Source organism: Rhincodon typus, chromosome 23 (assembly GCF_021869965.1).
Source record: "Rhincodon typus isolate 14 chromosome 23, sRhiTyp1.1, whole genome shotgun sequence".
NCBI lineage: Eukaryota > Metazoa > Chordata > Chondrichthyes > Orectolobiformes > Rhincodontidae > Rhincodon > Rhincodon typus.
Window position 1 is genome coordinate 5,331,819 of NC_063354.1, and position 10,662 is coordinate 5,342,480.

A 10,662-nucleotide genomic window follows, 5' to 3' on the forward strand; every position below is an offset into this window, starting at 1 on the left:
TCATCAGAAAAGGGGGAGGGGAAGGGGGTTCTGAAATAAATAGGGAGGGAGTGGGAGGCGGATAGAAGATGGATAGAGGAGAGGATAGGTGGAGAGGAAACAAACAGGTTGAAGAGGTGGGGATGGAGCCAGTAAAGGTGTGTAGGTGGGGAGTTAGGGAGGGGATAGGTCAGTCCAGGGAGGACGGACAGGTCAAGGGGGCGGGATGAGGTTAGTCGGTAGGAGATGGGGGTGCGGCTTGAGGTGGGAGGAGGGGATAGGTGGGAGGAAGAACAGGTTAGGGAGGTGGGGACAAGCTGGACGGGTTTTGGGATGCGGTAGGGGGAGGGGAGATTTTGAAGCTTGTGAAATCCACATTGATACCATTGGGCTGCAGGGTTCCCAAGCGGAATGTGAGTTGCTGTTCCTGCAGCCTTCGGGTGGCATCATTGTGGCACTGCAGGAGGCCCAGGATGGACATGTCGTCTGAGGAATGGGAGGGGGAGTTGAAATGGTTCGTGACTGGGAGGTGCAGTTGTTCATTGCGAACCGAGCGTAGGTGTTCTGCAAAGCGGTCCCCGAGCCTCCGCTTGGTTTCCCCGATGCAGAGGAGGCCACACCGGGTACAGCGGATGCAGTATACCACATTGGCAGATGTGCAGGTGAACATCTGCTTGATGTGGAAAGTCTTCTTGGGGCCTGGGATGGGGATGAGGGAGGAGGTATGGGGGCAGGTGTAGCACTTCCTGCGGTTGCAGGGAAAAGTGCTGGGTGTGGTGGAGCTGGAGGCGAGAGTGGAGCGGACAAGGGAGTCATGGAGAGAGTGGTCCCTCCAGAAAGCAGATAAGGGTGGGGAGGGAAAGATGTCTTTGGTGGTGGGGTCGGATTGCAGATGGCGGAAGTGTCGGAGGATGATGCGTTGGATCCGGAGGTTGGTGGGGTGGTACGTGAGGACGAGGGGGATTCTTTTTTGGTTCTTATTGCGTGGATGGGGTGTGAGGGATGAGTTGCGGGAGATGTGGGAGACACGGTTGAGGGCGTTCTCGACCACTGAGGGGGGGAAGTTATGGTCCTTGAAAAACGAGGACAACTGAGATGTACGGGAGTGGAATGCCTCATCCTGGGAGCAGATGCGGCGGAGGCGAAGGAATTGGGAATAGGGGATAGCATTTTTGCAGGAAGGTGGGTGGGAGGAGGAGTATTCTAGGTAGCTGTGGGAGTCGGTGGGCTTGAAATGAATATCGGTTTCTAGGTGGTTGCCCGAGATGGAGACAGAGAGGTCCAGGAAGGGGAGAGAGGTATTAGAGATGGTCCAGGTAAACTTAAGGTTGGGGTGGAAGGTGTTGGTGAAGTTGATGAACTGTTCGAGCTCCTCGCTTGGGAACCCTGCAGCCCAATGGTATCAATGTGGATTTCACAAGTTTCAAAATCTCCCCTCCCCCTACCGCAAACCAAAACCAGTCCAGCTCGTCCCTGCCTCCCTAACCTGTCCTTCCTCCCACCTATCCCCTCCTCCCACCTCAAGCCCCACCCCCATCTCCTACCGACTAACCTCATCCCGCCCCCTTGACCTGTCCGTCCTCCCTGGACTGACCTATCCCCTCCCTAACTCCCCACCTACACACCTTTACTGGCTCCATCCCCACCTCTTCGAGCTGTTTGTTTCTTCTCCACCTATCCTCTCCTCTACCCATCTTCTATCTGCCTCCCACTCTCTCCCTATTTATTTCAGAACTCCCTTCCCCTCCCCCTTTTCTGATGAAGGGCCTCGGCCCGAAACATCAGCCTTTCTGCTCCTATGATGCTGCTTGGCCTGCTGTGTTCATCCAGCCCTGCACCTTGTTGTCTCGGATTCTCCAGCATCTGCAGTTCCTACTATCTCTGATTCAATTTTAACCTCACCTACCAATGGCAGGCTGTTGAACTTGAAGACAATTTTTGTGGATTCAACTGTAGTTCTGGTTTATTTGGTCTCGTCTGAATCTGGGTCTAATCTGAAACCTGAAATAATCTTGGAATAAATGGTGAGTCAGATATGGTTTAACTGGTAATTACCTCGGTTAGCAAGAAGGAGATGGCAGAAAAGGCAAAAGACCAACCATACTTGTAGTGGAAATAGCTCTCGGAGTCTGGCGTTCTGTTTAACATCTCATCATTGATGCTGGATATGTACAGGACAAGTCCAACAACCAGAGACAAACCTGCAATTGTGAAAAAAGTGATTTGTCATAAAACACTACTTTCACACAAAACATTTAGGAAGAAGATTCGTGTTATTGATCATTTCAGCATCTGGTGGTTCTCTTTGGTATATAAAAATACACAACGAGGAAACAAATAGTGAAAGGAACTGGCCAAAACATTGTTGAACTTGCAGCATGTTGGTGCCACTGAAGATTTTGGGCAGAGGGGCAATGAATCTTTGAACTCCTACAGTGTCCCCAGGCCATTCAGCCCATCAAGTCCACACCGACCCTCTGTACAGCATCCCAACCAGACCCACACCCCTACCCCATCCATGTAACCCTACATTTCCCTGCCAATCCACCTAGTTTGCACATCCCTGTTGGCAATTTAGCATGGCCAATCCACCTAACCTGCACATCTTTGGACTGTGGGAGGAAACCAGAGCTCCCGGAGGAAACCTTCGCAGACACGGGGAGAATGTGCAAGCTCCACACAGACAGTCACCCAAGGGTGGAATCGAACCTGAGTCTCTCCTGCAGTGCTAACCACTGAGCCACCATCCCAATGGGGTTGGTACTTGGCATTAAAGGGAGGGAGTAACATGGTATTTCTCATGTGTTGGGGTGAGCCAGGCAAACTGCAGAAGCATCTTGTGTTACTATGACACAAATTGCAGCCAGTTTAGGTGTTTCTGGCTACCAGCTGTGCCAATATCAGGGGGCATTAGCAGATGCTCTGCCACTTTCCACTGAGCAAAAATGTGACAGCTGAGCAAGGGAGTATCACCATGTGCCATTTTCCGACAGGGTCACTTTTCCACCTTCCTGAGCAGAGAAACACCTCCAAACTCAAATGTGGGGCTGAACAAAATCAGACAACAGAAAGCTTATTAAAAGCGAAAGAAAACTTGATAAATTTGGCGTTTGTTTCTTTCCTGACCTTTACCTGAAAGAATGAAGAAGATTCCTGACACAAATGCTAAGATTGTCCGGTGAGGTCGAATATGGCCAATGTTGTTCAACACAAAACCAATGAACATGAAAAACAGGCTGACCAGTGGGAAAGGGGTTGATGATCGGATCATTTCTGCAGAAAGAAAAATAAACAGTTTGAGGCATCAGTAATCAGTAGGAGGAAAGAAATTCTTGAATTTTTGAAAAAAACATTTCACAGCCTCAGGACATCCCAAAGCATTTTATACATGCATAAAATAACTGAGAAAGTGCAGTCCCTGCTTTAAAGTGAACAAGGAAAAAAATAGACCATTCAGCCCTTCGAGCCTGCCCTACCATTCAATAAGATCACAGCCGATCTGATTTTAACCTCAACTCTACATTCCTGCATAGCTCCTGATAAGCAAGAATCTACCTACCTTTGCCTTAAAATATTTAAAGGTTCTGCATCCACTGCCTTTTGAGGAATGGGATTCCAAAGGCTCACAACCCTCTCACAGAAAACAATGTATCTTTATCTCTGTTTTAAACGAGTGTCTTATGTTTAATATATGACCCCGAGTTCTAGATTCTCCCACAAGAGGAAACACCATTTTGACATCTAACCTGCCGAGTCCCCTCAGGTTCTTTTATGTTTCAATTAAATCACCTCTGACTCTCCTAAACTCCAGAGATACAGGCCTGGCCTGTCTAGCCTTTCCACATAAGGCACTGCTCATTCTAGGTATTAGTCTGATAAACCTTCTCTGAACTGCTTCCAATGCTTTGACATCCTTCTGTAAGTATGGTGATCAGTATTTCACACAGTACTGCAGACGTGGTCTCACCAATGTTCCTGTATAACTCCCTACTCTTGCATTCAGTTGCCCTCTCAATAAAACAGTACATTCTACAAGCTTTCCTGATTATTTGCTGTAGCTGCATACTAACCTTTTGTGATTCATGCACTAGGACACCCAGATCTCTTTGCATCTCAGAGCTCTGCAACTTCTCACCATTTCGACAAATGTTTCTCTTTTTTTCAGAAATGAATACTTCCACACTTTTCCACATTGTACTCCATTTGCCAGATCTTTGCCCACTCACTTAACCTACCTATATCCCTTTGTAGACTCCTTACGTCCTCTTCACAACTCACTTTTCTACATACCTTCATGTCATTGGTTAATTTAAGTGTTCAGGTGATATTCAACATGGAGGAATTCATCAGGCGAAACACGGAAGGGCATGATAATCATCAACAGCTTGTTGTGTTTGACTGAATGCAATGAGATATCATTGGGTTTGGAGTCAAGTTGAGGATTCCTGGGGCAACTCCTTTCCAGCTGTATACCACAGGGTCACCACCTCCAGTGGGTCCATGCTACCAGGGAGCCAGGATGTACCTGGGGTTGGTAATGATAGTGTCTGGGAAACTGCATGTGTATGGATCTGTGCACATGAGCATTTGCCTTTGTAGATGTGTGAACATAGCTGTGTGTGTATGCATGTGTGTGTCTGTGCACATGTACACATGTCCATGTGTGTCTGTGTGCATGAGTTCATGTGCACAGACACACATATGCACACATACACAACTACGTTCACACACCTATAAAGGCAAATGCTCATGTGCCTTTGTCTCAAGTATGTGGGAGTGAGTGTTATTCATTGCATTTACATTTCGGGGGATTGCGTGAATAAACACGATCTTAAATTCAGGTCTTGCTTTTAACTTTCAAATTTGAGCTTTATTTGTTGTGTATGAACACTAATAGTAGATATAGTGCTGGACAAAGCTATTGCAGTGTGTCTGGGCTTAGGGGTAGCCCTTTTGCAGAATTCACTCCTGAATCTGTGGTAAACCTCCTTCAATTATCTCATGCCACCTGTACCACTTCTGATTCTCCTTGTCGCCTCTGCACTCCAGTTATATTTCCTCTTTCTCGGCAGGGAGAGGTTAACTTCTGCAGGTGAAGTGCCTTAGCCGCACGTTGCCAGTAAAGCATGTAGGTCCCATTCCACCTCTTACCAATGACAATGTTTTCTTTGTCATTCTCACTACGGGTTTAAACTTACCTGAGAAACCCTTTATTACTGAAAGTCTCAAACTCTGAAGCGTTTGAAATATTCCCCTGAAAAAAGTACATCTTATTGTGGACAGCCGTGAGATGGGGAGAAAAGGGAAACATTATCCCGGTCCCTGACATAAGCTAGATGACCATGTGAGAGAGAAGTGGATGAGATGAAGCGGAGGTGGGAGGAAGTTTGGGAGGGGATAAACACCAGCACAAGTTGGGCCAAATAGTCTGCATCTGAGGCATAGTCTCAAAGCGAACATGTGTAACGTCCTTATTTATTTAAACATCAAGCAACTGACCAGATGGAGAATGGATACTGACTTAAAACACTGACTGTGGATTCTGAGGTCAGCTGCACATTCATTGGCATCACATACTCAATGGTGAAGCAGTGCCCACGCTCTGTTCCTGTGGATACAAACAAGAGCTGGTTAAAGATTGTCAATCATCAGGAAATCATGCCACAGCAGGGAGGGAGAAAATGAAGCTATCAGGAATCCGTAAAAATGGTAGCGCCTGAAAGACTGCATCCCTCCCCAGAATTATCATGTCTGTATGGCAAAGTATGATTAATAGCCCAGCAGGTTAATGTCTCCATAAAGTGTGGCTGATTATACACAAAGGGACATTGCTCCTGGAAAACAAGTGTATTGTATTCAAACAGTGGGATACTCTGCAAAACACATACTGAGTGTGTTACTGCTGTTAAGGCGTTTGTTAAATGAAGCAGAAAGTTTGGCTTCTGAATGGCAGTCACAATATATATTTATAAATTCACATAACAATGTGATATTTCTGTAAGGAAACGACATATAGCAGGAGTGTTTTGTATCTCTATATGGCAGCACATATGATATATACAAGAGTATAGAGATATATACCTGTGAGGCTTTGCATATCATATAAGTAGAAGTGATTTATACAATTGTGAAGAAGTGCATATGTACATTATGTATTTCTCTTCCACTGTTGTTGCAAGATACAGGAGTTTTAAAACTTTGAAAAACAAAATATGGGAACTTCAGTGCTCAATACAATACCTTATTTTGTCAATCCCCCTCTCAACCTTAAAACAAACCTAGCCTGTTGTTGGCAGATCTTTGATGTGGACCCCACATATAAAGCCAAGAAATATCACAATTTAAAAATATGGTCAATTAATTTCTAAAGCTCCAAAGACATCATCTTCTTGCTAAAGGAGAAACTTTAACAGTTCATTCATAATTATTGCTTTGAAAATGGCCAGCATTAATAACAATGGTTGTGATTAAAGCACAGCCTGTTATGGTGGAAATACACATGCAAAATACTGCAGATGATGGAAATCTGCAATATCACTGGAAATATTCAGTTGGCCCAGCATTGTGTGTGAAGAGAGAAACAGAGCTAAAGTTTCAGGTCCTTAAACCTTTTATGAAATTCATTATCAAACTAGAACAGTAACTCTATTTCTCTCCATAGACACTGCCCAATTGGCTGAGCATTCCTGGTGTATTCTTGGAATGGACTTTTGTTTTAGACATTATGTTATACACCTTGGAACAAGGAACAATGTGGTTCAGGGATGGTTTACTCTAATGCACTAATGGACCCAAGGTCTGATTCCTATCAGCGGCCTATTGGTCCAGGGCTGCAGTTTTGAGTTTCAATAGGAAATTCTCCACCTTCTTGTGAATGACCATCAAATGAAAACAGAAAATGGCAGAAAGCAGCCAGAAAGGAAAAAAAGAGTAAAATAGATCAAAGCTTTGGCATAGGGCATATGATCTGCAATTTTCCTTCATCGAAGAGCAAGCATTAGTTTATTTTATTCATTCACGGTATGTGGGCATCTCTGGCTAGGCAGCATTTATTGCCCATCCCTAATTGCCCAGAGGGCAGTTGAGAGTCAACCACATTGCTGTGGGTCTGGAGTCACATGTAGGCCAGACCAGGTAAGGGATGGCAGTTTCCTTCCCTAAAGGACATTAGTGAACCAGATGGGTTTTTCCCAACAATCGACAATGGATTCATGGTCATAATTGGACACTTAATTCCAGATTTTTTTATTGAATTCAAATTCTATCATCTGCTGTGGTGGGATTTGAAACCAAGTCCCCAGAATATTAGCTAAGTTTCTGAATTCATGAGCAGTAAAATCGCTGATGAGGACGTGTTCATACCTGCCAGAAAACAAACTCTCCAGAGGCCGGCGTGCAGCGATACCTTGACTTCGGCTGACATGTTTTGAGGGGAGATGGTCCCTTCTTCCAGGTATAACCAGTAATCAGTGCTAACAGCCACCCCGAGCAGACCCAGGCCACACACAGCGAACACGCTGCTCAGGAGCGTTAAGGCCTTCCGCCCACAGGAGGTCATTCCACACAACATCGGATCTCCTGTAGGAAATGGCAGGCCAGAGAATGTACACATTAACACCCAGAATGTAACCCAGATCCTCCCATTTCACACACACCTCCACCCCCTACCCCCACAACCCCACCTAGGGAAATGTCGCCAACCCTACAGCAACCTATTCCTGTGGCCCCCTAACTACCCTACTCAGTCCAACAGCCTTTTCGCCGTTCTGAAGCAGTTTAAAGTTTTTGAGAAGATTTGTAGCTCGGGTTGTGGATGAGGATGTAGACTTGCCCGCTGAGCCAGTGGGTTTGGTTGCAGACGGTTTGTCACCCTATTGGGTAGCCACCCACCAGAGGCACACTGATGATGTTACCTAGCACAGTGCCAAAACGTCTGCAACCAGACCCACCGGCCCTGTGAGCAACTCTACATCCTCATTCTGAAGCAGTTTTATCATCAATAAATTGAAACCGAAATTCTTTAAAATGTGAACAACACACAATTCTACATATCTGAAGAAGGGTCCAGACCCGAAACGTCAGCTTTCCTGCTCCTCTGATGCTGCCTGGCCTGCTGTGTTCATCCAGCTCCACACCTTGTTATCACACTATTCTACAAATTGCCCCATGGCCTTATAACTGGGTTTTGTCACGGCAGTGACAATTGGGAGATTAATCTTCATTTCCTGAAGATTCAAGGATAATCCCTGGAACGTGAGTGACCCAAACCCTGGGTGGTTTAGTGAGACTGACCCTTGTACAACTTGATGTCCTTTGAAGTGAGGGGGCACTGTTATGGAGTTTTTCCATAGGGAAGAAGGTGTAAGAGATAGAGGTGGAGTCAGTGCAAGATTAAGGAGGTAGAAGGTAAAATAATATTTAATGGATCTGTTGGTCAGTCTGTAGTTGATGAAGGTTTGTATCTCTTCTTGAGCTTTCTTCTTAATCTCATGTCTTCAGCCATCATTATCAGCTTTGCCTTAGGGTCACCTCCATCTTGGAAATGCTTGGCTTTGTGCTTGGTCCAGAACACTCTCCCTCCAGCTGCTCAGACCAAAGCTAATCCTCTTCAAAAAGCATCCCTTTAGCTACGCTGTGATCCTGAACCAGCTGTCTTCTGGAAGCGAGAGTACACTTCAGAAGTTCAGTGTCCCACATGCCAGGTCCAGCGAGCTGTGAAAGTGCAGCCGCTGTGTAAGAATGGTCAGCTCAAAGTTCAGGATACTTGTTTGCTGGAGTACACTTGTGTATGTGTGTGATTGTCCATCTGAGTGAAGGGGAGGATCTCCCAAATGCAGCGGTGATGATGCCTGTCTCTCGGGAGTTGATGATACATCAGTCTGCTCTTGCTGCTGCCAAGGACTGCTGGAGGAGAACTGCCTTGAACTTAGCTAAACACGTGTCTGACCACAGATGATGCTGAAAGAAAACTCATCTGAGCAGCTTCGCAAATGAGGATCTTGTGCACAATGGTCTCATTGACTGGCACCCATGGATACCAAGGACTAGAACATTGACTGACTCCCAGGGCAGGAGGGGGAAGCTATTGGCTGGCAGACGATCTTTCTTTTTATTCAGGGACTGGTTACAATGTAGAATTCACTACCACAAGGAATAGTTGACATAGATAACGCAGATGCAGTTAGGAGAAAAGATGGACACAAGGGGAAGAAAGAGATTGAAAATTATTTAGATAAGATCGGTTGATATGTGGAACCTAAACATTGAGTAGGAAATTGTTCCAAATGGCCTATTTCTGCTTAATGGAAATGATGACCTCTTGGATGAGCTATTTAGAGAGGTCCCTGTTGCCCACGGAGGGTTTGGAAGAAAATTGTTGGTGGAGCAAAGAAAGAGAACATATACTATTTAAGAAAAAGCAACCTCTGCCTTTGAATTGACCTTTATTTCCAAATCTTCTCCCTCCTCTCTTAGAAGCATTTGCTCCTCTAAGTAACAATTCACTCTTACTCAATCAAAGATTCCAGGACAGCTGCTCCTATATCTGAGAGAATTCTCAATGACTTGAATTGCAATTTTCACCAACGCAGACTTGAAATAATCATCCTTACATTCATTAGGAGAGTGTATGTGTAGAGATGACATTAATAGAATCAACAACGCTTCTAATTTCATGAGCCATTTGTTGATTTTATTTTATTGCACAACCGCCCATGATTCACTGGGGTGGAAAAGAGAGATTATTCATCTTGCTGTTCTCATGCTTTTGAGCAACACTGAAAAAAATCAATGACTTCCGAATGAAATTGTGAGTTTTAGCAATGCTACAGTAATGATGATGTTACATTATTAGTAACATAATGAAACGTACAAAGCAAAGGGAGGAAGAGGCAGGACAGAAGCAGGGAGAGAGCCAGAAAATAAGATACACACCAATAAGCCATCAGTGTGCTTCAGCCAACTGTGCCAGCTGCAGCTCAATAGAAGTGCACTCACCTCAAAGCCGGGCGATTGTGGGTACATGTCCTTTCCCAAAGGTGCCACCTTTAGGATGAGATGTTAAACAAAGGCAACATCTGCCCTCTTGGGTGGATTTAAAAGATCCTGTGGGACTGTTTGAGTGTAGAACGCCCCTGGTGAATGTATGTATTGAGTCTTCTTAATGACCTATACTTCAGCACAAATGTAGAAGCAACGTGGATCCGAATGGGTTTGTGTAAGATTGTTCATTGTTCCTGTTCTGTCCAAAAAAATACTGAGTAAGCAAAAAATCTGAAGGTTTCTGCTTTTTATTTAGGGAAGCATGTGAAACAATTAGGGAGATAGATTTTATACTTCACAGGAGTGTTTGAAGCTGTTCAGTGACCTAATTAACAGCTCCAGTATCAAATATACATTCATCAGGAAGAACCATGTGAATTGGCATCATTTGCCAGTTCCTGAGCTGCATATTCTCAGATCTTTCCCCACCAAAATCCCATCTGCATTACAGGCAGGATCACGAGATGAGTTTGTTGGTTATGGGCTTTTAATTAGACCCCATCACCTCCCATGTGGTGAGAGGGCATGTGGATAGCTTACTTGCCCCAATTAATACTTTTTGGGGGTAATTACGTAACCAGTGGATGGGGAACTAGGCATGTGGGAGCTATGACAATTAAACCTTGTTGCTTGTGGGATCCC

At 45.0% G+C, this 10,662-nt stretch overlaps 1 protein-coding gene across 1 annotated transcript; it reads right to left on the minus strand.

Moving 5' to 3' along the window:
- Positions 1-2,019: 2,019 nt before the first annotated feature.
- On the minus strand, positions 2,020-7,549 carry cacng5b (calcium channel, voltage-dependent, gamma subunit 5b). The gene is made up of 4 exons (XM_020526964.2): positions 7,342-7,549; positions 5,501-5,587; positions 3,112-3,252; positions 2,020-2,180 (listed from the first exon to the last, which is right to left on the minus strand). Exons 1-4 carry the CDS (start codon positions 7,547-7,549, stop codon positions 2,020-2,022), a joined length of 597 nt encoding a protein of 198 aa, XP_020382553.2.
- Positions 7,550-10,662: the final 3,113 nt, after the last annotated feature.

Excerpts from the sequence above, each read along its gene's own strand:
- cacng5b (XM_020526964.2), bottom strand. The coding sequence starts at position 7,549 with ATGTTGTGTGGAATGACCTCCTGTGGGCGGAAGGCCTTAACGCTCCTG. Across the intron at positions 5,588-7,341 it reads GAGAGTTTGTTTTCTGGCAG|GAACAGAGCGTGGGCACTGC; the intron begins GTATGAACACGT and ends TTGTATCCACAG. Across the intron at positions 2,181-3,111 it reads AATCTTCTTCATTCTTTCAG|GTTTGTCTCTGGTTGTTGGA; the intron begins GTAAAGGTCAGG and ends TCACAATTGCAG.